Below are 27505 nucleotides of genomic sequence, written 5' to 3' on the forward strand. Positions count from 1 at the left end.
AAGCTTCAATTCCCTGAAGGGTTAGAACCAATACAATGCTCAAAGGTCTCTGAGCAGGAAAAAAAATGCACCGCAAAAAGAAAACCTGGCTAGGTATGGTTGCTTATGTCTACAATGCCAGCACTTTGGGAGGCTGAGGCGGGAGAACTGCTTGAGGTGAGGAGTTGGGAGAACACTGTGGGTAACACAGTGTGACTCCATCTCCACATGCAATTTTTTTTTTCAGTTAGCTGGACATGGCGACACATGGCTGGAGTCCCAGATACTCAAGAGGCTGAGGCCGGAGGATCACTTGAGCCCAGGAGGTTGAGGCTGTAGTGAGCTATGATCATGCCACTGTACTTCAGCCTGGGAGACAGAGTAAGACCTCTTTTAAAAATAAAACAAAGGCCGGGCGCGGTGGCTCAAGCCTGTAATCCCAGCACTTTGGGAGGCCGAGGCGGGTGGATCATGAGGTCAGGAGATCGAGACCATCCTGGCTAACACGATGAAACCCCATCTCTACTAAAAAATACAAAAAACTAGCCGGGCGAGGTGGCGGGCGCCTGTAGTCCCAGCTACTCGGGAGGCTGAGGCAGGAGAATGGCGTAAACCCGGGAGACGGAGCTTGCAGTGAGCTGAGATCCGGCCACTGCACTCCAGCCTGGGTGACAGAGCGAGACTCCGTCTCAAAAAAAAATAAATAAATAAAAATAAAAAAAAATAAAAATAAAAATAAAACAAAGTCACAGGTTCTGAGGGTTAGGAAAAAAATAATACATTTAATAAAGAAAAGAGAAAACTCAAAAAACAAACAGCATGTTTCCTATGAAATATTTACTCCTTTACCCTAAATGTAACTGCTTTCCAGTTCAAAGCTCCACACACTTCATGTGGGCCTTTATAAAGCAAGTACTGGCCTTATGATTTGTCTAGAATACTTGAAGAAGGGAGTTTATGACTTTGCCAAAAAGCTGTTGTACATTCCCACTTAACAGATAAATAAAGCAGGTTCTATGCAACTGGCAGCAAGAGGAATAAAGACACATGCATTTTCAGATTTCCGTTTAAGTGCCCTGGCCCTCAGACCATTCAGTGTGGTATTTAACTAGTTTAGATTATAGTTATTGTTGATCCTCTATTTACTGATGTTAGATTATAGTTATTGTTGATCCTCTATTTACTGATGTTCCATGCCTTTTATGAAGAAAAATGCTACCTAATTCTCCTTTACCCAGTGAACTACGTATTAGAGATGTTGTTAACTGGAACAGAAAAATGGTTTGACGAACAAGCTCTATTTTCCTTACCCCCAAATTAATTACCATCACTTCAAGGAAGAGAGAGGGTGCCGACTCTATTTGGAACCTATTTTACAGTCTAGACTCCCCACATGCAGGATCATAGGTGTCTCATGTGGATCACAGAACACAGGCAACATAACACCAGCTGTAGAGGAAAAACCTGGCAAAGATCCCAAGAACAGCTTGTCTGGGGAGTCCTATGGCAGTAGGCTAAGTGGGAAGACCATGGCGGTACCTTCTGGATGGAGGTACTTTCAATATGGGAGGCCCATCCACGTTTCAGATTCCACTGGAGTTTTTTTTTTTTTTTTTTTTTTGAGACGGAGTCTCGCTCTGTTGCCCAGGCTGGAGTGCTGTGGCGCGATCTCAGCTCACTGCAAGCTCCGCCTCCCGGGTTTATGCCATTCTCCTGCCTCAGCCTCCCGAGTAGCTGGGACTACAGGTGCCCGCCACCTTGCCCGGCTAGTTTTTTGTATTTTTAGTAGAGACGGGGTTTCACCATGTTAGCCAGGATGGTCTCGATCTCCTGACCTCGTGATCCGCCCGTCTCGGCCTCCCAAAGTGCTGGGATTACAGGCTTGAGCCACCATGCCCAGCCTCCACTGGAGTTCTAAGACCTGGTGTAATGGGTTCTGGTAGCCAACGACAATCCCAGCCTAAAATTAGGATTTGGCAATACAGGTAACATTCACTCTCTTCTGGGGCCTAGCAACTCTTCAATTTTTATCTGCAGTAAAAGCAGATGCCGAATATTTTAGCTAACCTGGAATCAATGAAATACCTCCTGCTACACTTGTACCACTACTAATAAGGAAAACAGATCAAAGGGCAGATGCATCAGATGGTACCACAGGACCCTGAATTCAACTTTGACTCAAGCAAAAATCGAAGCCATCATCCTGATTATAAAACCCAGTGAGGCCAGGCATGGTGGCTCACGCCTGTAATCCCAGCACTTTGGGAGGCCGAGGAGGGTGGATCACGAGGTTGGGAGATCGAGACCATCCTGGCTAACACGGTGAAACCCCGTCTCTACTAAAAAATACAAAAACTTAGCCAGGCGTGGTGGCGGGCACCTGTAGTCCCAGCTACTTGGGAGGCTGACGCAGGAGAATGGCGTGAACCCAGGAGGTGGAGCTTGCAGTGAGCCGAGATTGCGCCACAGCACTCCAGCCTGGGCGACAGAGCAAGACTGTCTCAAAAAACAAACAAACAAACAAATAAAAAACAAACAAAAAAACTCCCAGTGAGCTTGATGCATAAAGTCACTCCCCTCTAGGAAGAATCATGTCCTATCACATAGGGACTAGCAGCAAGACTGATTTATCCACGCTAATGGAGGCTATAAATACTCAAACCCAGAAAAAAACTCTGGTATCTGACTCCAGGTCTAAAGGCCAGTTGCTCAGGGCATACACTACTTACACAGAAATGGGTTTCCAAAGGCTACACTGAACAGCCCTATATGTGCTAGGGGATATGAAACTGTTCAGGTCCATAGGGGCTGAGGTATTGCTTGTTTTGCCTCAGCTTTCCCTAAGCTTTCACTGACCAGCTATCATAGGAACGAGCATGGGGACCTAAGTTCAACTTGGCTAGAGAGCAGGCAAGCCTTCTTAAAGCACAGAGGCTCCACAGTTCCACAGTCATTAGCTAAGGCAGCAACGCCTCCTCCTCGCCAGTGTTGGGAAACAGACTTTTGCCTTAGGCCAGCTGAATGATTACAATAGTTGGGCCAAGTCCTGAACTGCATCTCCACAATGCAATAATAACTACTGCAAGCCATTATCTGGCTAATTTCCTAAAATTAAAAAATTTTTTTTTGGTTGGGGGGGGGGGGGGGAGCGGTCCTCGCTATGTTGCCCAGGCTGGTCTTGAACTCCTGGCCTCAAATCATCTTCCCACTTTGGCTAAGTGCTGTAATTACAGGCATGAGCCACTGTGCTCAGCTCTAAAATATTGTTAGAGAACATTCAGAGACACAAAGATGAGCTCAGTCTCATCCTTAACAATCTCCTAAAAGGAAAATTTAAGATCTAGTACTTATAATCCTGTCCTCAAAGCAAACCTAAAAATAACTGTCTCTCCTGATTTGTTTTACACAATCATTTATAGTTGTGTCTGTCGAATAGCAAGAATCACTCCTAGCCAGTGACTTGGTTATCACTTATCTTATGTGAGAGTAAACCTGCAATATCTTAGAGTCCTTCCTAAAATTATACAGAAGTCAAAATAACCTTTCCAAAAAGGAGTACTAAAAAAGTATCACTGATAGAAAACATTAACTGTATGCCAAAGTACTAAAAAACAGGCAATCGTTCTATTTCAGTTAGATTTTTTTTTTAACCTGCATTCACCTATTTTCATCAGTAGGCAGGGCAGTGCTATCAGAAGAGTAGGCTGCCCTTCTATGAGGACAGAAGCTGTTCCTGATACTTATTTCTGCCTTGCACACAGTAGACTCAAGTAAAATGAATGAATGAATTATGAAATACACTGACTGGTGAGTCAGCCCGTTTTTCAACATTCCAGGAAAAAAAAGAAGGCTGAAATTCCTAATGAAAAAAAGGATGTCTTGTTGAGAGATTTTTGCGTTACTCTTTCTCTATATGAAAGCTTGTTGTTTAGATAAATCACCACAACACAGGACTTTCACATACCTGTCTTTATTTTGCTTTTATTTGTGATTTGATTTAAATAAATAAGAAGGTTCACACAGGTTAATAAAAAGACAAGCACGTTTGCTGTATGGCTGAGAAATAATATGCTCTCTCGGTGTATACTGATGGCATTATCAGATAACACCATGAGGACCCTCCTCCTCCTCATTTCCTGGGTCAGTCCTGGTCAGTGCTTCTCCCGCCTAGTGCTCCTTTTGTATCAGTTATGTACACTGAATGCAAACACAGAAGAATACAGGGTTTAGTACTAAGTCCTGTCCTGACTGTGTACTGCAAACATTGTGTGGTGAGGCCCTGCTCACAGGCCTGGCTTGGCTGGCAAGGGCCAGAAACTGACTAGGCCCTGATCAAACCCATTAGTCTCTCATTAACTAGAAATAAAATTAAGTCTGTACTGGAGTAATGAGCAGGGCAATGAGCACTCTCTCAGGAATGTACAAACCAGGGCCCTTTCCTTAGTGCCTTCTGACTACCTCCGGGAGGCTTGCTGGTTGGCAGAGCAGGGCCACATCAGCATGAGAGAAGGACTTCTGTAGATGATTTAACATTGGTCTCGCTCTGTTGCCCAGGCTGGAGTGCACAGGCACGATATCGACTCACTGCAACCTCCACCTCCTGGGTTCAAGTAAGTGATTCTCCTGCCCAGGCTGGAGTGCACAGGCGTGATCTTGACTCACTGCAACCTCCACCTCCTGGGTTCAAGCAATTCTCCTGCCTCAGCCTCCCAAGTAGCCAGGACTACAGGTACCACCATGCCCAGCTAGTTTTTGTAGTTTATTTAATAGAGATGGGATTTCACCACGTTGGCCAGGCTGGTTTAGAACTCCGGACCTCAGGTGATCCACTCACCTCAGCCTCCCAAAAGTGCTGGGATTACAGGTGTGAGCCACCACACTTGGCCTGTTCAAGTCACTTTCATGTGACAGTCTCCCAAAATTCAAAGATGTATTTGATGCACTGGCTGAGAATGAGCGTGAGAACCAGTCAAAGAATAGGAAAAAACCCTACTTTTATGCTCAAGGGCTGATGACAGGGCAAGCTCAGTTCAACCAGGCCTTCTGATTGTGCTGAAACATTTAACTCAGTTATTAGTGTGCTGAATGTATTTTTAAAGCTCTTTAAATACAACTTTTTTTATTTGCCTCTGTAATAGTTTTTCTGTTGCTCTTAACTTATCTCTACAGTCCTGTTGGGGAACTTCTCATCTACCCATTTATCCTCTCTTCACCCACTCATCCAACCCTTCATCATCTATCCCTCCATCCTTCCTCTATCATCCATCCTTCCATCCCTCATCCTTCCATACATCCTCCCTGTCATCCATCCTCCTATCCATCCAAAGTCCCCCATGGCAAAAGGCAACTCCCACAGCCTTCACCCACCCCTACTCCCCTTACAAATTTTTTAAAAACCATGAAGAATAAAACTCAAACATAATTGTGAATGAAAACACATTATTCAAAGTTTCTACATGGAGGTAGAGGATCCTAGCTGAATGTGACTTCCCCTTTTAGTAAAGATTTCAGAAAAAAAGCTATTTGTGATTCAGAATTCTAGCTCCAAAGATCTGATGTAATAGCAAGTGTGCTAGAATCCAAGTGGGATGCTGTTATACAGAACTCTTTCACGGTCATCTCCTAGGGTAGAGGAAATTCCTAAAAAGGAAGAAAGAATCAGTAAGAGTCTCACTGGGGAGGACACCCACATGAGGGAAGCTTATTCAAGTTCCCAGTCATGTAGCCACCCTGCTAGGGCACAGGGTGAGGCTGCTGGTCCAACTTTCTCTCAGAATTTTCATTCAAGTTCCTGTAACTTTCTGTCAACTACCCTTTCCTTACAAGCCATCATCTCCACTGTGTGTCTTACAATTAATTGACAGGCATCAGCTCCCATAATGGCTGGTGGATTAAGGGAAGAGAATAAGCTCTCTCTCTCCTTCTTGGTTCCTTTCAGCTATATTTGGTTTTGTCTTGCCACTCCCCTACTCAAAAGCATTGCTGGCACTCTCTCCTTTCATATTAAATGTTAACTCTCCTTTGCTTGGCTTTTAAAGGTCTTCCTCCAAAATGCACCCCACCCTCTTTAAGCACACCTCACTCACCACGGCCAAGCTGGCCAGTGTCCTGTGAACACACCCTGCCTGTGGTTGCCTCTGAGCCTTCCTGCATGTGGTTCTTCTTCCCTCCCATTCAGTTGGAATCCATCCTCCATCAAGGGATTGCTTTCCTGATTACTCCAAGCCTTATTGCTTTGGCCGTCCCCAAATTCCTATGATCACTTAAAAGTCAACTAGAACTCAACATACTTGATCTTCACTGGCTCTTCTTCTTCCCTATGGATTAGTCACATCTATGTTATCAGATAGTAAATTCTTTGAAGATAGGGATTAGTGGCTGAGCACCCAGGAGACCTCACTTACTTACCGAAAAAATATCAGTCAATATTATTGACTGCATAATATCAGTCAATATTATTGACTGTGTAAAGCAAACGGGTTTAACTGGCCCTTAGGCAGTGAAATCACAGCAAAAAATTCAAGACCCTCAAACCTTTGCAGGGGAACACCCACAGCTCTAAGGTAGCTCCCATTTTTCCTGAGATACAACAGTTCTTAACCTTACATTTTGTTCTGGTCCTGCTGGAATACAATTAAAGCAGACTTAGCTGAGAACAAGTCATTTGAAACCTGAGCATCTATACCAGGAGCCATTCTTACACTTTTGAATTATACTTTATCTGTTTGAACCAATAATTTCACTAGTCCTACTTTGAGAACTTTCATCAGAAATTAAAATGCTGAATTCACAGTATGGGGAAGAGAATGAGCCCTTATAGCCAAAATAAAATATGCTGGCAATCTTGGGAACATTAGCTCTGCTTTAGCTACAAGAGTGCATAGCATTAGAACAATCTAAAACAATGCTTAGAGCCCAAAGCAAATAAAATAGAGCTGGACAGCTTGGAAGCTACTGAGGTACAAAAAGGAAAGTTCCTGGAGATACTTTTTATTCTCAGTCAGATAGTAATGTTACAAACAACAAAAGACATTTTCTAAGGCCCATAGTGTTTGCTTAATTTATTTAAAAAATGCACACAACATTCATGCCAATGTAAACACCAGCAAAGCTGGGAGGGCTTTACTGGCTCTTCTGGGTTTTCAAAAGAGAATCATCAAAATATTAAGCCCAGAGTCTTCTGGCAAGTCCCTTCTGGTACAGAGTGTGCTAATCTGCCAGCCAACTGGGACAGGTCCCTTGGTTGCTCTGTGTTGCTTCCTACCGGCCTCACATTCTTTTGCAGTTCCTACAATGAACGAAGAGGTCTCTACGACCTGACACTAAGTGTATAAACTACCTCCAGAGAATAGCCAACAAACTTCACTTGCCAACAAACCTCATTGTAGTGTGGTCTAGAACATTAGACTCAAACTGGATCCCCGGGTTCCAGCCTGCAGCCCACCTTCAATTTGCTGTGTGAATGTGAGCAAGTTACTTATAATACTTCCCTATTATTTTTTCAAATGAGGATTATAACTATGAAAGTCACAAGTGTGTTGTGAATGAAGAATAAGAATGAAAGCAGTAAAGGTACTATGGATAGTATGAAATGGTTTACATGTTAGATAGATAGTGTTAAGCTCAGTCCTTGGACCTCTATGCCAGAGGTTCACCAGTGGGGGAATTTTGCCCCCCAGGGGACATCTGGCAATGTCAAGAAACATTTCTGGTTGTTACACTGTGGGGAGGGAGGGCGGTACTATTGGCATCTAGCGGGTGAAAGGCCAGGAATGCTGCTAACCACTGTACAACACACAAGACACATATACCCTTGCCTCGTTAAAAAAAAAAAAAAAAAAAAAAAAAGAGACTTAACTGGCCCAAAATGTCAACAGTCTTAGTCAGCTAAGAAACCCTAACCTCTCATCATTTAGGGAATCACATTCAGTCTTATAGCATTAGATACCATCCATGTGACATAACTCTCAAATTTATATCTCCACCTAGACTTCTCTCCTACACTCTATATTCAACTTGGAAATGCAACAGCCCACTTGACACCTCCATTTAGATGTTTATATAAATATGCAACGTATCCAAAATGGTACCCTGATCTCTTCCCTACTTCTACCGCATCCTTTCCCCTCTCCATTGATGGTACCTCCATCCCTCTAATTGCTCAGGCCAAAAACCCTGGTGTTATCCTTTATTCTCTCTTACATCCCCTTCCAACCTATTAGCAAATCCTGTTAGCTCTAACTACACAATATAGATCCAGACATGGACCACTTCTCTTACCTCTACTGCCACCAGCCTGATCTGAACCACTCTTACCCTTTGCCTGGATGACCGCACTAACTTCCCTGTTGGCCTCCTGTTCCTACCCTTGCCCTGTATTTACTATACAAGAGCCAGAGTGCTCCTTTTATAGCATTAAGTCACACATATTATCTCTCTATTGAAAACCTTTTAAGGCTCCCCTTTACCCTCAGACCAAAAGCCCAAAACTTTATAAGGACCCACAAAACGCTCCACGATCTGGTCTCTGTCCCCTGACTTCATCTCCTTCTACTCTCCCTCTTGTGGTTCTGCTCCAGGCACTGGCCTCCCTGCTATCCCTTGAACACACCAGGCAAACTTCCACTTCAGGGCTTGCACTGGTTGTCCTCTGCCTAAAATATTCTTTCTCCATATAGGCTTTACAGAAACAAAACTCGACTTTAAAGCAACTGTAGGACAGCCCTTACGTATGTTCTAATTCTAAAATACTCAGTACATTCAAAGAGAGATTTTTAATTTGTCCCAGAAAAATAAGACTCCACAGACTGTATCTTGTGGCCACTATCAAGGAATACAGACAGGTTTGGTTTTTGTGTGTATGACATCAAAAATACAGATCTGCTGTAACAAGAGTGAGTTAATGAAAATCTCAATGCCAACAAAAACCTAAACCCAAGTGACTATGAAGGTTTCTAGGTAATCTTTTCCCTTCTTGGAGGCTAGAGAGAAAGCAATAGTTTGTGGGGAGAAGAGGTTTAATAGTAGAAAAGTCACATAATATTTGGTTAACGATTGCCTTGATCCTCATTTAAAATGTAGCTGTACATTACAGAAAGCCCACAACTGTCGGCCCAGCTAATAAAAATGTGCACTCGAACACTGCAATTGGGAAGCAACACAGTGCAATGTTAAGAGAATAGAGCACGCTTAGGAGTCAAAATAACTGCTTTTGTTGGTATCCTGGTCTTATCACCCCGGTACACGACATTGGGCAAATTACTGAACCAGTCTCCGTAACTGTAAAGGAGTGATAATAACAACACTTTTATCATGGTACTGTTTGTAGACTACATGAAGTAATGCATGCCAAGCACTGAGCCTATTGTCTCTGGGGAATAAAAACTGGAGGCTGGGAAGCAGGGAGGTGACTGGTGTTTTTTGCCATAAGCTTTGTAGAACTACTTGGTTCCTTAAACTACGTACACTGATAAATTTTAATAATGAAAATTAAATTTAAAAAAGTCCTCAGCACAGCGCCTGGTACGTAAGTGCTCAATCAATGATAGTTTTACAGCTCTGATTAATGTACTTTCATTGGCATGAGAATAGTGTGTTCTTACTACCTGTTCCTTGCCAGAGGGCCAAGTGACACCAATTTTCCATCTAGCTTCTCTTTGAACCATCTTTGAACCTTTCATGGAGAGGATCTGCATGTGAGAATGAAGACAATTCTAGGGTTTCATGGCAGTGGGAAGGTTACACGGGTGCCCTCTTAATGCCTCACATAAGCACTAGCCCAGTCGAGGACACCAACTACCTGCCTTCTGATCAAACTACCCGGGCAAATGTTGGTTCCAATTCCACGAAATCACCCCAAACCCTTCCCTTATTATTACTTTAAACTTTTTGGCCATTTCAAAGTAGATAATAGATCCACAAGCCATTACATTGCCAGGCCCATAGAACAAAAGATCTGCCTTTTCCAAACCTCCTCCAGCAGCCCCCACTACTGTTTCTAAACCCTCACCTGGATGGAGAGAAAAAAACTCTTCTATGCCTTAGTCAACAGATAGCAGCAGGTGAGAAAAAGAGCTGATTTCTGATGTAACAGAAGCAGACTGAGTCCTGCTAGCTCCAGATACAAAATGCTTTACAGGATGACTGTTAAGAGAGGAAAGGGGTGGGGGTGGGGGAAGAGAATAAGCACAAAAGCAAGCCGGCAAGCACGAGCGCGCGAGCAGATGGCACTTGGCAGGGCTGGCTCTGGAGGAGCGGGATGAACCTCCCCACAAAGATAATAATAAGTTTCTCCTTCTGAACCAGCATTTGATGGAAGTAATAACAGTGGCTCAGACTGTAATCCAGTTTAAAGGGGGAATATATGACATATACCAGCCTCAAATACTTTTTTTTTTTTTTTTTTGGAAGAAAGGACAAACACAATATAAGAGCCATATTTCAAGAAACAAAATAAGTGAATTTGGGGTCCTCTTCAGCTCCCAGTGTAAATCATTACTCCTGTAGTGAAAGAAAGCAAAGCATGTAGCTGTCCTAAAGAACAGCCCCTCGATTCTGCCAGCCATACTCTTATTCCCAGCTGTCCTGAATCAGGTCATTTGGGGTCTTATTGCCCTGTAAAGGCCTTCTTAGAAAACAGTGAAATCTTAAAAATTACTGGCATATAAGAAAAAGGTGTATGTAACTTTAACAGGGCTTTTTTTTCTCTTTCCACACCTCTGTGAATTGTTCTTCATCAGTTTCGCACTGTCCAAACAGAAGCTACTCTGGCCCCCTAGAGATGAGTCACAGTGCTAGAATTCACAGCAAGGTTAGCCTTGAGTCAACAGAGTGAGCACCCATCCTACTCTGACTTGATCGTCAGAAGCTCTTCAGCTAATCACATAACAAGGGATAATTAAAACACTTTCTAGCCTTCACCAGTATTTGATCTCACTGTTCACCTGGGACAGATAGTTCAGTCACAACTGAGTTGACAATAAGGCCAGCCAATTTCTAACAAAAGCAGGGAGCCAGATTTATGAATCTTTGAGGTGAGTCAGCATATACTTACTTTTCTGACTCCTTCTGACAGCTCCCCACAGGGAAACCCCTTTGGGTTGTGGGATGCAGCTAGGGCAGGCGTTCCCCCCAGGGACGGAGCAATGAGTTCAGGGAGCTTACGATGACTCAAGAACAGTTGGGAAGGACTCCAGGGTGTCCAGTTCCTGGCACTGACAGATGTGCCATTCTGTTGACATATCCACCCAGCCCTCATAGTGCAGGTGCCTAAAGCAATCTTTTACCTTCATCCTACCAACCTTAGCAAGTTAAATTGTAACTATGGAGGCAGTAGGAAACTACCTGCCTGCTAAAACTGTGGTCATAGGCTTCCAGAGCATCACGTTCTTTCCCAGACTTGATGGCAAGCAGGGACTTCTCTGGAGTTAATCGGATCTATTGCCAACTCAGCGATCCCTGACACTAGCACCTCAGGCACCCCTCCTACCTAGCCGATAAAGATGGCACCTGAGCCAGGCGCGGTGGCTCATGCCTGTAATCCTAGCACTTTGGGAGGCCGAGATGGGCAGATCATTTGAGGTCAGGAGTTCGAAACCAGCCTGGCCAACATGGTGAAACTCTCTCTCTACTAAAAATACAAAAAATTAGCTGGGCGTGGTGGTACGTGCCTGTAATCCCAGCTACTCAAGAGACTGAGGCAGGAGAATCACTTGAACTCAGGAGGCGAAGGTTGCAGTGAGCTGAGATTGTGCCACTTCACTCCAGCCTGGGCAACAGAGCGTAACTCCTGTCTCAAAAGACAAACAAACAAACAACAACAAAATGGCACCTGGGCTGAATGGAAAACACTTCCCAATTCCAGAACCCCAAAGGTCTCTTCTTCCTCTCCACTCATTCACAAATAAAAGGGTGCTAATTTACTATAAACACCACATGGCTTGGGTACCTTGAGTGTAAAAATACTTTTATCTTTTTTATCAACCAGAAAAAGAAGTCACTACTTTAAAGACCCAGCAAACACTGGAGCTCTTCAAAAGATGCCATAGTCAATGATCAGATTATATAAGGGTTGTGTATCTTATTTAAACTCCTCCTCATTCACACCTTGATACTACCAGTCATCAACTCAATGCAAGCTTTCCCCCAACACAACCTCCAGCCCAACAGGAGGATCGAGGGAAAGCTCAGGTTTACCTACCATTAAACACCTGTTAGTAATGTGGCACCGGGACTTGAATGCCAGCTCCACCTCTCACTGGCTGTGTGATACTAGGCAAGTTACTTAGCCAGCTAAGTTTTAGTTTCCTCATCCAAAAATGAGATACATGTAATGTATCATCTTTATATCTTTGTTTCATCATCTAAAAATGAGACGATACATGTAAAGTACTTAGCAGCATGCCTAGCCCATACAAATAGTTAAAAAATAACTCTGATATATACCTGATCTCATCACTTCCTCAGGTATATACTTCAGAACCTCAAGCATGCCTGCCTTTATAAATAAATAAATTACATATTCTCAAGCCAAATATAAATGTTTAGGATTATCTCTGCATTTAAGGCTCACATTTAGCAAAGATTTATGATAGATGTCCACTCATATTTATGACAGATGTCCTCCATTTAACCAATTCTTTTCAACGTCATTTGTATAATTATTTAATCCCTACTCATCAAAAAAACACACTGCAACCAACTGAACCTATCTCCCATTGTCCATCACCCATACCTCGCGACTGCAGGCCCCTTACTCACTCTGCCCTTGGTACCTCAACTGTTCTCCGTGTCCTTGCTGTCTGTCCATCTTTCCAAGTCTCACCCATCCTCTGAAAAGCCCTTTCCTTCAACTCCATCTCCACTTCATCTCTTTACTCACTCTGCCCTCGGCACTTCAACTGTTCTCCATGTCCTTGCTGTCTGTCCATCTTTCCAAATCTCACCCATTCTCTGAAAAGCCCTTTCCTTCAACTCCATCTCCACTTCATCTCTGCTTCTCTAACTCTTATTGCACCCTTTCAGCCATTACATACAACATAGGCTGGGAGCAGTGGCTTGCATCTATAATCTCAGCACTTTGGGAGGTCAAGGTAAGAGGATCGCTTGAGCCCAAGAGTTCAAGACCAGCCTGGGCAACATAGGGAGATCCCATCTCTACAAAAAAAATTAAAAATTAGCCGACTGTAGTGCCATAAGCCTGTAGTCCCAGCTACCCGGGAGGCTGAGATGGGAGAACCGCTTGAGCCCAGGAAGTCAAGGCTGCAGTGAGCTGTGATTGTGCCACTGCACTCCAGTCTGGGTGGCAGAGTGAGACTCTATCTCAAAAAAACCACACACACACACACAAAAAAAACCCAAAACACAGATTATACATTTGGACTATGTTGTTCTCTACTGACCAAACTCATACTTCATTTTGACTGAATTGCTCTCTAATTGCTTTGTGCATGTTTCATATCCCCTACTGTACTGCGGGCTCCTAGTGGGTAGGGATCCTTTTATTCCTCAAGTCTCCTAATGTACGATGTACACTGCTCTGAACAGTGCCCAGATGTATGAATATTTACTGATGACTACCTCCTACACCCTATTCTATTCCTAAGGAGCCCTAAGAGCTAGAGTGGAGCTGACTCAACTTTAGCCAGAAATGCCTTCAGAGAACCTGCTCGATGCTTCATATAAATGCTTTCTAGGATTCTGCCTAGATTAAGAAAAAAAGGAGATTCCAATTTCTCTTTGGCATCTAAGTTTCACATTTTCAATGCATTATAGTCAATAGTCTTTTTGGATATTATCTCTAATGGGAAGTTCTTCTCTACAGTTCTTGCAAATGCTACTTCTAAATGATCCTACAAAGTCCAGGAAAAAAACTAGATAACATATTAATACCAGGAGTTCATCAACTTCAAGAAATAAGTCAATAACCTCACCTTAGTCCAGTCCTTCCAAAAGAAGCAACCCCTGGTAGGACCTCAATTAACGCTGGCAGAAAACACCAGCCCAACATTCCCAACCTTCTGTGATGACTGTGTGCAACCATCACAGAGGTGGTTAAAAAGCATCAGTCCCTAAAGAGGAAAACAATTAATGGTCTCTCAATTCAGGAAGACAAGTGCAGTGCCCTGGCCAGGAACAGCACAGCTCTCTCCTAAAACTGCAGTGATGGCCAAGCCAGAAAGCTTGTAGTTGGGTGAGGCAGCTTCCATTAGAGAAAGCACAGGAGCAATTGGTTTGTTTTGCCTCAATCAACGTTAGTCTTCCCATTAAACCCAACAGACTCAAGTTCTCATTCTAACAAAGCATGCTTAGCCCAGGGCTGGCCCATTTACCACTCAGAACAGTCACAGACTCTGGAGGGTTAAATTCAAGAAAAAATACTAGAGAAATAGGAGCTTAGAAGAAAATATTTTATTTATTAGAGCGTTAAGATGTGAAATGTCTTTCCTCAAATACAGGCAATTTACTCTCTTGCCAATTTACTTCTCTTATATCCTATACAATTAACACTAATCCACAAAATCCTTTGTAATGACCACCCAATCAACCGATAAATCAATCCTTCATTATGTTATTACTACTGAAAGAAGTCTTTCCTATTAGAGCATGTGAAAGAGGACTCACATCACCTAGTTTTCTTAATTTGTCTCTTGATCTAGACCACATTTAAACTACTGGTCAGGCCGGGCATGGTGGCTCACACCTGTAATCCCAGCATTTTGGGAGGCCAAGGTGGGTGGATTACCTGAGGTCAGGAGTTAGAGACCAGCATGACCAACGTGGTGAAACCCCGTCTCTACTAACAATACAAAATTAGCTGGGCGTGGTGGCACATGTCTGTAATCCCAGCTACTTGGGAGGCCGAGGCAGGAGAATCGCTTGAACCCGGGAGGCAGAGGTTGCAGTGAGCTGAGATCACGCCATTGCACTCCAGCCTGGGCAATAAGAGCAAAACTCCGTCTCAAAAAAAAAAAGGGCCAGGCGCTGTGGCTCATGCCTGTAGTCCCAGCACTTTGGAAGGCCGAGGCAGGAGGATCACTTGAGGTCAGGAGCTCGAGACCAGCCTAATCAACATAGTGAAACCCTGTCTCTACTAAAAATACAAAAATTAGCCAGCCATGGTGGTGGGTGCCTGTAATCCCAGCTACTTGGGAGGCTGAGGTAGGAGAATCTCTTGAACCCGGGAGGCGGAGGTTGCAGTGAGCCAAGATTACGTCACTGCACTCCAGCCTCGGTGACAGAGCAAGACCCCATCTTGGAAAAAATAAAAAATAAAAATAAAAATAAAATAAAACTACCGGTCAGAAAAATATCATTCTTACAACATAGTCACTTGCCCCTCAAATAAACATAAACTTTATTTTTAAAATTTAAGGTGAATGCCAACATGAATTGAAGCCAGGACAGACATAACAGTTTATGAGGTAATATGGGTAGGATGCTAGGCTTAATATGCAGCATTATTATTCAAAGAAGAATACACAGGAATGCTCACAGGACTCCACCACATGAACCACCTACAACAATGAACTCCCAGCATCAGGGCTTTATTCAACCAACCAAAATCAACAACCAGGAACCATCATCACCTTAGCAAACTATGGAAGACACTAATCAACTGGCATAGAGGAAAACAGATCAAGAAATCAAACACCTAGAAGAGTGCCTCACAACAATCAGAATATTTAAAATCACAGTTAACTCTACAAACAATTCTCTCACTTATTCACCATATTTGAAAAGTCAAAATATCACTGGGGCCTCTCTGGATTGTGGATAAGAAGTCGATGGGCCATAAAAGACTGAAAAGACATCAACAAGAAGACATGCAAACAGGGTAAATAAAGCAAAGCCCAACAACAATATTTAGAATAAATAATTGAGCAACATTCTTTCTTTTTTTTTAAATACTAAAGGTAAAGAACTTCACTCTTTCAACACCCAAACTATAGCAGAGAGACAGGAGTAAATTATAAATGTGGATGAAGCAACATCCACAGGACATGAAGAGGGGGGTGGGGAAAGGGGAGAAGGGATGAGCTTTTGCGTTGTTGCTGTTGGCAGGAGAGCTGAGCAGTCTTAAAGAACCTCCTCTGGGGAGCGGCAGTCTAGGATTCTAGGTTTGCCATGAAGGGGTATCACAAGTCCCAAGGCCCACCACCTACCCCTTCTCTTCTCCAAGGGCACCTACCTTACTGTAAGTCACTACTGATAAGTTGTTTGCGTGACTGCTGGGAGACAGATTTACAGAGTTCTGTGACAGTCTATTCTGGTCTTGCTCAGTTTGGTCAGGAGCAGGAGCCCATGTGTCAGGAGCAGGAGCCCAACTGTTTTTGCTGATCGAGTCGAACTCGGAGCCCCCAGGGTCTTTTAAGTTGTTTTCATCTGATTGTCGGTTCTTTTGGGGAGAGGCAAAAGGGTTGAAGTTTCCTTCTACCTTACGATGCGGCTGTGTGTTGAACTCCGTTTCAAAAGATGACAGCTGCTGCGTTACTCCTAAAAGTCCACCCACCTCCACACTGAGAATCACCCAGATGACATCTGAAACAAAAAGGTAACTCATGTCAGTGCTAGGCTTACCCTTATGGCCCAAGATAGCCACCACCAAAAACCCCAAACATTATCCAAACCATAGAATGAAACATTCTTCTATATGCTAGTTTTAAAAGCTTGCTAACCAAGCTGCCTCGTACATTTGCATTGCATGCATAGCTACATTTCTGGTAATGTCAAATTCAAATTCTAGTATAAATTCAGCAGAGGTCTGTGGTAAGATCCATGAAACTCTATTTATAAAAAGCTTACCAGTTGATGCCAATGCACCGTCATCTTTGGAAATCATTATTCCAGAGAACGATCAATAGATAGAAATCAAACGTTACTCTTCCTAGAATTAATACCTCTTTGTGGTTTTTCACTTTATTTTACACATATTTAACTCAGAAAATTCAGGACTGGCATAGTTCTGGAGTTTTAAAATGCTTACAATTACGAGAATTACAACTTTACCAACGCTCTTCCCTTTGGGAGCAATTTAGAATGACCATAGGTTGTCCAAACTAGGACAAACGAGAGTGAAAGAGGGACCTATTAATAATTACGCCAGGACCAGCACTTCTCTAGACAAAATGGAAGATACTATCACCCTGGCAATTTGACCAAAAACCACCAAGAATTTGGTGTATTTCTAAAATACCCAATTTAACACCTGCTTTGCTTTTCTGTCATACAGTCATGCATTGCTTAATGAAGAAGGTATGTTCTGAGAAATGTATCATCAGGTAATTTCATCACTGTGTGAACATCATAGAGTGTACAAACCTAGATGGTAGAGCCTACTACACACCTAGGCTAGATGGTATAGCCTATTGCTCCTAGGCTACAAATCTCTACAGTATGTTACTATACCGTTACTGTATTGAATACTGTAGTCAACTGTAGCACAATAGTAAGTATGTGTGTATCTAAACATATCTAAGGCCAGGTGCAATTTTTCATGCCTATAATCGCGGGCACTCTGGGAGGTCTAGGCAGGAGGATCGCTTCAGACCAGAAGTTTGAGACTGGCCTGGGTGACCCTGGTAGAGACAGACCCTGTCTCTACCAAAATTTAAATATTAGCTGACTGTGGTGGTGCTCGCCTATAGTCCCAGCTACTTGGGGGACAGAGGTGGGAGGATTGCTTGAGCCCAGGAGGTACAGGCTGCAGTGATCTGTGATTGCACCAATGCACTCCAGCCCAGGCAACACAGCAAGACTCTGTCTTAAAAAAAAAAAAAAAAAAAATTACGGACGGGTGTGGCAGCTCACGCCTGTAATCTCAACACTTTGGGAGATGGAAGCAGGCAGATCACTTGAGGTCAGGAGTTCGAGACCAGCCTGGCCAACATAGTGAAACTCCGTCTCTACTAAAAATTTAAAAATTAGCTGGGCGTGGTGGCAGATGCCTATAATCCCAGCTACTCAGGAGGCTGAGGCAGGAGAACTGCTTGAGCCTGGGAGGTGGAGCCGAGATTGTGCCACTGCACTCTAGCCTAGGTGACAGAGCGAGACTCCATCTCAAAATAAGTAAACAAACAACAACAACAAAAATCTAAACATAGAATAATAAAATATATGATATGAAAGATAAAAAATGATATACCTGTCTAGGGAATTTACTATGAATGGAGCTTTCAAGCCTGGAAGTTGATCTGGGTGAGTCAGCAAGTGAATGTGGACATTACTGAACACTAATGTAGACTTCATAAACACTGTGCAATTAGGCTACACCAAATTCATTAAAAAAATAAACTACAATGTTATGGAAGCTACAGTGTCACTAGGTAATGGGAATTTTTCAGCTCCATTATAATTTTATGGGACTATCATCATTGACCAAAACATCATTATGCAGTCCATGACTATAGAGGGAAACCCTACCACCTATCCACAATTAAACCATACATGTATTCTTAAATAGATGCACCATAGGACATTTGGTCATAGTTCAGTTCTTGATTTGCTCAAGTGCCAAAGCTAAGGGTTCAAATAAAATAAGAAAGTAGCAGTTTCCTTTGATGTTCAGCACCTCACTCCAGAGAACAGAGACACACACATTCCTGCTGGAAGGTTTTCAAAAAGCAAAACACAGAAAGGCCAAGAAGCTTTTAACTGTGTGAACCCTACTCAAAACAAATACAAAAAATTGTCTAGGCTCCTAAATAACTGTTGAAAGGTTGATAGAAAAATGCAAATACATTCCACCAGTTAGCTACCTAGAAATAGAGATAATATAATCCTAGAACAAACACTAAAAACAAGTAGTGAAGGAAACTAAGGAAAACTCTCTTAGGCTGTGTTTATTCTAAATTTTTAATTTGGGCTGTATATCAAAAGAAGGCAGCCTGGCTGGGCATGGTGGCTTATGCCTGTAATCCCAACACTTTGGGAGGCCGAGGTGGGTGGATCAGTTGAGGTCAGGAGTTCGAGACCAGCCTGGCCAACATGGCGAAACCCTGTCTCTACTAAAAATACAAAAATTAGCTGGGTGTGGAGGGGCATGCCTGTAGTCCCGGCTACTCAGGAGGCTGACATGGGAGAATCGCTTGAACCTGGGAGGCGGAGGTTGTAGTGAGCCAAGATTGTGCCCCTGCACTCCAGCCTGGATGACAGAGTGAGAGCTTGTCTCAAAAAAAAAAAAAAAACAAAAAAAACAAAAAGAGAATCTCAGGGTATCACACAACCATAAAAACTTACAGGTTTGGGAGCTGTATTAAGAACTGGCTGTATCCAAACAGCTAAGAGTCAGGCCCTAGTAAGTGGAGATGCAGTGACATCTGCTGTTCACTCCTGGAATTAGCAACTTCTTTCTCCTCTGAGAAGAGGAAATTAAAGCCACCAGCAGCACTGGCATGACTCACAGGAATGTGCATTCATTCCAGATACACTTATCATTAAAGAAAATATAAATCCTCATGTAAACTAGCATCATAAAAGTTAAACCTCTTGACAACACTGCACGTGTAGTGTGCCACTTCCCTTGAAAATCTGGGACAGTGCTAGGAACAGTGCATCAGAGGACCTGTGTTCAAAGCTCAATCTCATAAATCAATCCAATGAAGTGGGTCAATCCAATAGCAGGCAGTCGGAGGACGAATCATTCCATGCTCTCCTATCCTAGCTTTCCAACAAAAGATAGCATTCCTTCACTCTACTATTTGCTTTTCCCAAACAGATATGCCCTGTCTTACAATATAGGCTGAGTATTCCTAATTCGAAAATCCAAAACTTTGTGACCAACAATCTGACACTCAAAAGAAAAGCTCATTGAATCATTTCAGATTTTGGATTTTTGGATTAGGGATGATGAACTGATATAACACAAATATTCAAAAATCAAAAAAAATCTAAAATCTGAAACAATTCTGGTCTCAAGCATTTCAGATAAGGGATACTCACTCAACCTGTAGTTTTACTCCTACTTCTCGTCTACCACACATCTGTTTTAAAAATAAATTCTTTTGTAAGTACACGATACATTTGGCACACAGCTACTCAGCCACAGGTCATATGCTTCATTCTCTTAGCTCAGGAAACTAAATGCTTATGAGAAAGCTATTATCCATAAATAAAGACTAATGACCTACCACCACCCCTTTTCCCTCTTTAGAACTAAAGCATCATTAGGCTGGGTGCAGTGGCTAGTACCTGTAATTCCAGCACTCTGGGTGGTTGAGGCAGGAGAATCACTTGAGCCCAGGAGTTTGAGACCATTCTGGACAACATAGTGAGACTTCTTTCCCTCTCCCCCTCTCCTTTCTTTCCTTTCCCCTCCCTCTCTCCCTCCCTCCCTTCTCTCTCTTTCTTTCTTTCTGTCTCTGTCTCTTTCTTTCTTTTTGATGTCTTTTTTTTTTTTTAATTAAATTTTTAGTAGAGATGAGGTCTTACTATGTTGCCCAGGTTGTTAAACTCCTGGGCTCAAGCGATCCTCCTGGTTCAGCCTCTCCAAGTAATGGGATTACAGGTATAAGCCACTGCACTGGCCAAAAATGTCTTTAGTATGACTCACCAGAACTTATCATACTTAAGCCACCTCCCCCTCTCTTTGCATTGGCTATTGCTCAGCTCTGTACACGATCTACATAGTTGCTATAAAAGGAAAGTCATTTGAGAAGCCACTGATTTATAAATACCAACAATAAATATCAGTTCTGACCCTCCTAAGTTACTGCCGCAATGGGTCATCATGAACAGCAAAATACACCTTCTACATGGTACAATCTCAGTCATCCTGTACCACTTCCAGACCTTACATTCCAGAATGTGTTCACCCCCTGCCTACTGTATTATTTTTAATCAAACAAATGACAAAATAAAGAAAAGGTAAAGATGGCCTAATAAGCTTGTTTCACAGACAATGACCATTCCCAATTCTTACCAGAATGCCTTGATTACTGAGATAAGAACTGGCTGCTAGCCAGATATTTTACCATCTGTTATAATAAAACCACAAGGGTAAGAGATCATCCAGTGAAACTGCTTCATTTTCTAGATTTTAAAAATGTGAAGTCTAGAGGTAAAAGTGATGGGCTCAAGCTCATAATTCAAGTTAAAGCAGACTGAGAACACCCAGCTTTTAGTATAGCTTTAAAAACTCACACCTAACAGGAATGTGGGAACCCAAGTACCCAGGGAGCTAAAGCTATGGTTAAATCAGTCCCATTTCCCAAGCCACACTATCTTTACCCACAGACATATGATCTTTGGCACCAACAGGAAGAATGGACCACAAAATGTCCCAAAGAAGTAGCCAAGGAGGTAGAATCATGTGCCATGAGAACACAATGAGGACTTAGAAAGCAAACGGAGACCCCGATTTTAAAATGTCTGGCCTGAAGGAGATTTTCTTTTAAAGCACCTGAGGCCAGGCACAGCAGCTCACATCTGTAATCCCAGCACTTTGGGAAGCCAAGGTGAGCAGATCACTTGAGCTCAGGAGTTTGAGACCAGCCTATGGCAACACCAGCCTAGGGAACATGTTCAAACACTGTTTCCACAAAAAATACAAAAATTAGCCAGGCATGGTGACACATGCCTGTAGACCCAGCTACTTGGGAGGCTGAGGTGGGAAGATATCCTAAGCTTGGGAGGTCGAGGTTGTACCACTGCACTTCAGCCTGAGCAACAGAGTAAGACCCTGTCTCAAAAAATAATAATAATAAAAATAAAAAGCATCAGAGACAGAACATTAGAGCTAGAAAGTACTGTAAATGTTATCTCATTCAACTTGTCCCTTTTACAGATGACAAAACCTCCTTATTATAGTATAAACTTCCTTTTGCAGAAATACATCATAAATTACTAAAGAGAGAACATAGCTTTCCTATTTCTTAATCTTGGACTATAAGTGTAAAAGAGGCCAGGCACAGTGGTTCATGCCTGTAATGCCAGCACTTTGGGAGGCCAAAGTAGGTGGATCACTTAAGGTCAGGAGTTCCAGACCAGCCTGGGCAATATGGTAAAACCCCATCCCTACTAAAAATACAAAAATTTGCCACACGTGCTGGTGTGCACCTGTAGTCTCAGCTACCCAGCATGCTGAGGCATGAGAATCACTTGAACCTAGGAGGTGGAGGTTGCAGTGAGCTGAGATCGTGTCACTGCACTCTGGCCTGGATGAGAGAGTCAGACTCTGTCTCAAAAAAAAAAAAAAAAAAAGTAACAACAACAACAACAAAACCAAAACCAATCAAATTTTTAAAATAAATGTAAGAGAATAAAAGGAAAATGTTTAATTTGCAGCCCACATCTGTAAATCTTAATGATTCATACTGACATACAAAGACATGATAGATTATGGTCAGATAAAAAATGTCTGCATACATGTAAAAGCTAGCATCACGGTCAAATCACATCATAATCAGCATATACACACATCCATAATTTCTCCAGTAAAATAAAATTGTAAAAATCAGTGCAACATTCCCAAATGGTAAATTTGTTTCTGATGGGATATAATTCTGAAACTGCTGTCCATGTGTACTGGGGCTGAACAAAGAAGTAAAAGGATGTTAGATAGTGGGAACAAGGTTTCTCACTTTTGAAGATATTATAGATAAGCAAGAAAGGAAGGCATTATAAAAATGAATGCTGTGGTACTGAATTAAAGTCAGAGATGTCAATATAAGTTCCTGGTTATGATAGATGAAGAAATACAGAATCAGTTGTAGATATGTCTATATACAAAAGTCAGTGTGCATACATGTATTATCTAGCTCTGTTTGCCAAGAAGGACTAGAAGTTATGACACCCCAGTAGCAATGAACACACCCAGTGCCCAGATTTTGGTTTCTATATAGGATTCTCCAATGAAAAGCACAAGAGCTCCTTGGATAAATGGCTGATTCTACGGCTAGGGCATGGAAAATACAAGATGAATCTGGAACATCCTATAGTACCAGAAAGAAAGTGGTCAAAGAACAAAAGGATAAGGGCATATCACAGGCACATAAAAACCAACCAGAAAGAACTCCCACTGGCCAAAGCTGGAACAATTTGAGCAACATAATAAATAACATAGTTTTAAGTCACAATCCAAAGTATAAAATAAATATACATGAATCCTAGCTGGGTGCGGTGGCTCACGCCTATAATCCCAGCACTGTGGGAGGCCAAGGTAGGTGGATCGCCAGGTCAGGAGATCGAGACCATCCTGGCTAACACAGTGAAACCCCATCTCTACTAAATATACAAAAAATTAGCCGGGCGTGGTGGCGGGTGCCTGTAGTCCCAGCTACTTGGGAGGCTGAGGCAGGAGAATGGCGGGAACCCCAGGAGGCAGAGCTTGCAGTGAGCAGAGGTCGCGCCACTGCACTCCAGCCTGGACAACAGAGCGAGACTCCATTCCAAAAAAATAAGATACATGTGTTATACACATAAGTGGGAGAGAAGAGACAAACTTCCTCACAGAGGAATTCCAAACAATATATGTAGATACTCCCTGTTTCCAAGAGGTAGAGCTTAATTCCATACATCTCATACAACTCCCATTCCCTCCTTGAGAGTGGGCTAGCCTTACAATTTGCTTCCAAAAAATTTAATAGGGAAAAGGAAAAACAGTAACTCTATAATAGAAAAACCCGGCAAACATACTACTTAACCAAGCCATTAGGGTTAGCATCACCAATGATATTAGATGAATATCAAGTATCCTTGATAGGGTACTTTACCTCTGTGGTATTCTTCCTGAAACCCATAACATCAGTCTAATCATGAGGAAAACATCAGACAAGCTCAGATTACACATCATTCTACAGGATACTTGCCAGTATTCCTTAAGACAGTCAAGGGTCATGAAAACCACTGAAAGACTGAGAAATTGTCACAGACTAGAGGAGATGGGGACACATGACAACTAAGTGTAATGTGGTAGCCTAGATTGGATTCTGGAATAGAAAGAGGTCATTAGTGAAAAAATTGGTGAAATCCAAATAAAGTCTGGAGTTCAATTAATAGTAATATACCAATGGTGATGTCTTTAACAAGTGTAGTATGATAATATAAGGTGATAACAATAGGAAAAACTGGGTATATAAGAATGTATTTGCAACTTCTCTGTAAACCTAATGATTACAAAATATAAAGTCCACTAAAAAAATTGGTGCAGTATTAGAAAATCATATTTCAGAAATTAACAGGTAAAACTGCAATAGAGGGCAGGCATGGTGGCTCACACCTGTAGTCCCAGAACTTTGGGAGGTTGAGGTGGGCGGATTATCTGAGGTCAGGAGTTCGAGACCAGTACGGCCAACATGGTGAGGTCAGGAGTTCGAGACCAGTACGGCCAAAAATTAGCCAGGCATGGTGGCACACACCTGTAATCCCAGCTACTGGGGAGGCTGAGGCAGGAGAATCGCATGAACCTGGGAGGGGGAAGTTGCAGTGAGCTGAGATCATGCCGCTGCACTCCAGCCTGGAACACAGAGCGAGACTTCATCTCAAACATAAACAAAAACAAAAACTGCAAAAGAGATGAAGACCACTCTCTATGGAGAGAACTGACTAGCAAAAGAGAGTGCTTTGATATCTAGCAAGGGGTAGAACAAGGTTGTAGTAGGGCAAAAACAGGGAACCATCATGTGCCCAAGTCCTTCAGAAGCCTCAAAAACACTGTTTTATCAGCTGAAGACAGAAGCCAGTCCTATCTGCAGGGAAACGCTCCCTTTCCCAGTAAAACATTACAGGTCAGTTAACAGTCTTCAAACTAGGGTTACATCAATGACCGTACAACTGAACCACCATCATCTTGATGTGGATGTTGGGCTGAGGCTGCTTGACTAATCCCAGAGCCTGCTTCTAAGAAACCAGCAGTTGTAAAGAGAAACCACTTAAACCAAACAATACACTGCTTCATCAACAGGCCTCCACTTGGTTCTGGGCTTCCCAAGGGGAAAGGTAAAGGGACTTGGGAAAGCACCACTTTCAAAAATCTAATGTACATGGACATCTCCCAGTAGTTAAAGGTATAGCTAAGACTAAACTCCTGGACGCTTCTGATCTTTAGAGCAACCACCACTCCTTGTGCCTGGGAGTTGTGAGACATGAATGCCCTGGTGTTAGAAGGCAAAGCCTGGTGAAGGTCAACATGAAGATTATGGTGGAGGCCACTTCCAGATTTGGAGGTTGTGGGTTCAAATCCTTTAGGAAGGAAGATCAACCGATCTTCAAACCAGAACAGGAACCTCATATTTCCCCTGAGGATTAAGAAACAAAAGGGGTCTGGCTGCAGTCCACTGCTGAGCTATAAGCTGCAGGCTCGTATTTCATCTCTATAGAAAAGCTGGCTATGTACTGTCTAGCTTCTGTGAGAAAGGCTTGAAAGTGGACTGAAACATGTCCCAACAGTAGGCAGTGCAAAAGTCAGTATTATGCTCTTTTCAGGCTTGAACCATGGAGGGTGTCAAAGAGAAGGTGGTTCCTGCTGTGCCAGAAACTCTTAAGAAAAAGCGAAGGAATTTTGCAGAGCTGAAGATCAATTGCTAGAGAAAAAAGTTTGCCCAAAAGATGCTCTGAAAGGCAAGGAGGAAGCTTATCTATGAAAAAGCAAAGCACTGTCACAAGGAATATAGGCAGATGCACAGAACTGAAATTCAAATGGCGAGGATGGCAAGAAAAGCTAGCAACTTCTATGTACCTGCAGAACCCAAACTGGCGTTTATCATCAGGATCAGAGGTATCAATGGTGTGAACCCAAAGGTCTGAAACATGTTGCAGCTTCTTTGCCTCCATCAAATCTTTAATGGAACCTTTGTGAAGTTCAACAGGCTTCAATTAACATGCTGAGGATTGCAGAACCATATACTGCATAGGAGTACCCAAATCTGAAGTCAGTAAATGAACTAATCTACAAGCATGGTTATGGTAAAATCAGTAAGAAGTGAATTGCTCTGACAGACAACACCTTGATTGCTCGACCTCTTGGTAAATATGGCATCACCTGCATGGAAGATTTGATCATGAGATCTATACTTTTGGAAAATGCTTCAAAGAAGCAAATAACTTCCTGTGGCCCTTCAAATTATCTTCTGCATGAAGTGGAATGAAGAAAAAACTACCCATTTTGTAGAAGGTGGAGATGGTGGAAACAGGGTAGACCAGATCAACAGGCTTATTAGAAGAATGAACTAAGGCATCTACCATGATTATTTTTCTAATATAGCCAGTTAATAAACAGTACATGCTCTCAAATTGGAGAAAGAAAAAAAAAAGTCAGTATCATGAGCAGGTCTTGACATCTTTCTGTGTGTCTCTTAGAACTGCTAAGGTAGCAGTGTGTGCATACCATTGTGAAAAGAAGGAACTTTCAGTTGTCCTGGTGCTGATCTCTAGTCTCAACTTCTAGTCTGCACTGCCACATAATTTACTCAGCACAGTAGCCACGCTCCCCTGACACATGTGTGGGCACTCAGATTCTTTCACCCCATCTATCAACATGCCACCTACACCTCAGCACCTAAAGGGGAAAAGGGTAGAGACAGGCTCCAGTTCATTACCTTCTCAGTGACTTCTGATTTCTGAGGCTTAGACCCCACCAGCAGCAGAGCACTGCTGAAGGACAACCTCTGGAAACTTCGCATCCTTACCCATTCTCACTCTACCACCTCTTGCCTCAAATGTGCATTAGAAACTTGTTCCTTAGTATTTAGTATTATACCCAGGAATTTCCTTTTAAAATGCAAATGCCCCTCAAAAAACCTTAAATCTAATCATCAGAGCAACAAATCAGATCAATCAATGGGCACAATTTCACACAGGAGAGAAGAGAAGCCTAAGAAACGCACTGAAAGGAGAACTGAAGGGGAAACAACAAAGAAACTATTCCTATTTCACAATTTTTCCACATTATGCCCTATTTCAAAAATATGAGGTTTTCCTTTAAACACGGGGAGGGAAGAGTACAGCAATCATTTAATCACTTATTTATTTCCCTCAAATCTTAGGAAACAAGGATTCCTGCTTCCCAAATCCAGGAAATCAGTGCCATGGAATTAAAAGAGTAAAAACCTGGCTGGGGCTGAAAAATGAAAATCTGTTCAGAATGAAAAAGGAAAAAGCAACTCTCCCATAATTGGACTGGGAGGACAGACACAGATAAAGACAAGTACAAAGTTAAGAGGGAATATTATTTCTCCCAAGGTCATGCAGCAGCAGTAAAATGTCCTAATGACCCTCTCTGTGTGTGGCTACTGCCTTAGTAGCAATAACGCTTCCAGACCTGGTTTGCTATAGCCATCTACTACTGAGGATACCCAGTTGCTAAACTGCCCTTGCTTCATGTCAACACCTAAACCCTAATTATTCCTGTTTTACCTAATCCTGTCTCAGAAACAGCAACCAATCCAGAACTGACCCCTGTCCCACCAAGCATCCCTTAAAGCTTCCTCAGAATCCTTTAGCTAGAACCCAAGCCCTACAAAAGATGCTTCCCTCCTCCTTCCTGTTCCACGGCATTCCACAGTTACTCTGAAGTGCCTTCACTCACTGCATC

The 27505-nt window shown here is 42.6% G+C and overlaps 1 protein-coding gene across 3 annotated transcripts in view; it reads right to left on the reverse strand.

The window, feature by feature from the left end:
* ILRUN (inflammation and lipid regulator with UBA-like and NBR1-like domains) overlaps positions 1 to 27505 on the reverse strand; it is a 114742-nt gene that overhangs the window by 5515 nt on the left and 81722 nt on the right. For 2 of the 3 annotated variants that reach the window (XM_017957817.2, XM_017957816.2), the window contains one exon: positions 16169 to 16518. In XM_017957817.2, coding sequence (XP_017813306.1) covers positions 16169 to 16518 — 350 coding nt within the window. Of the gene's footprint in view, positions 1 to 5093; positions 10123 to 16168; positions 16519 to 27505 lie in introns of those variants that run through there. The other variant, XM_021937151.2, reaches the window with a different exon arrangement.

This window comes from Papio anubis, chromosome 6 (assembly GCF_008728515.1).
Source record: "Papio anubis isolate 15944 chromosome 6, Panubis1.0, whole genome shotgun sequence".
In the NCBI taxonomy this organism is placed as follows: domain Eukaryota; kingdom Metazoa; phylum Chordata; class Mammalia; order Primates; family Cercopithecidae; genus Papio; species Papio anubis.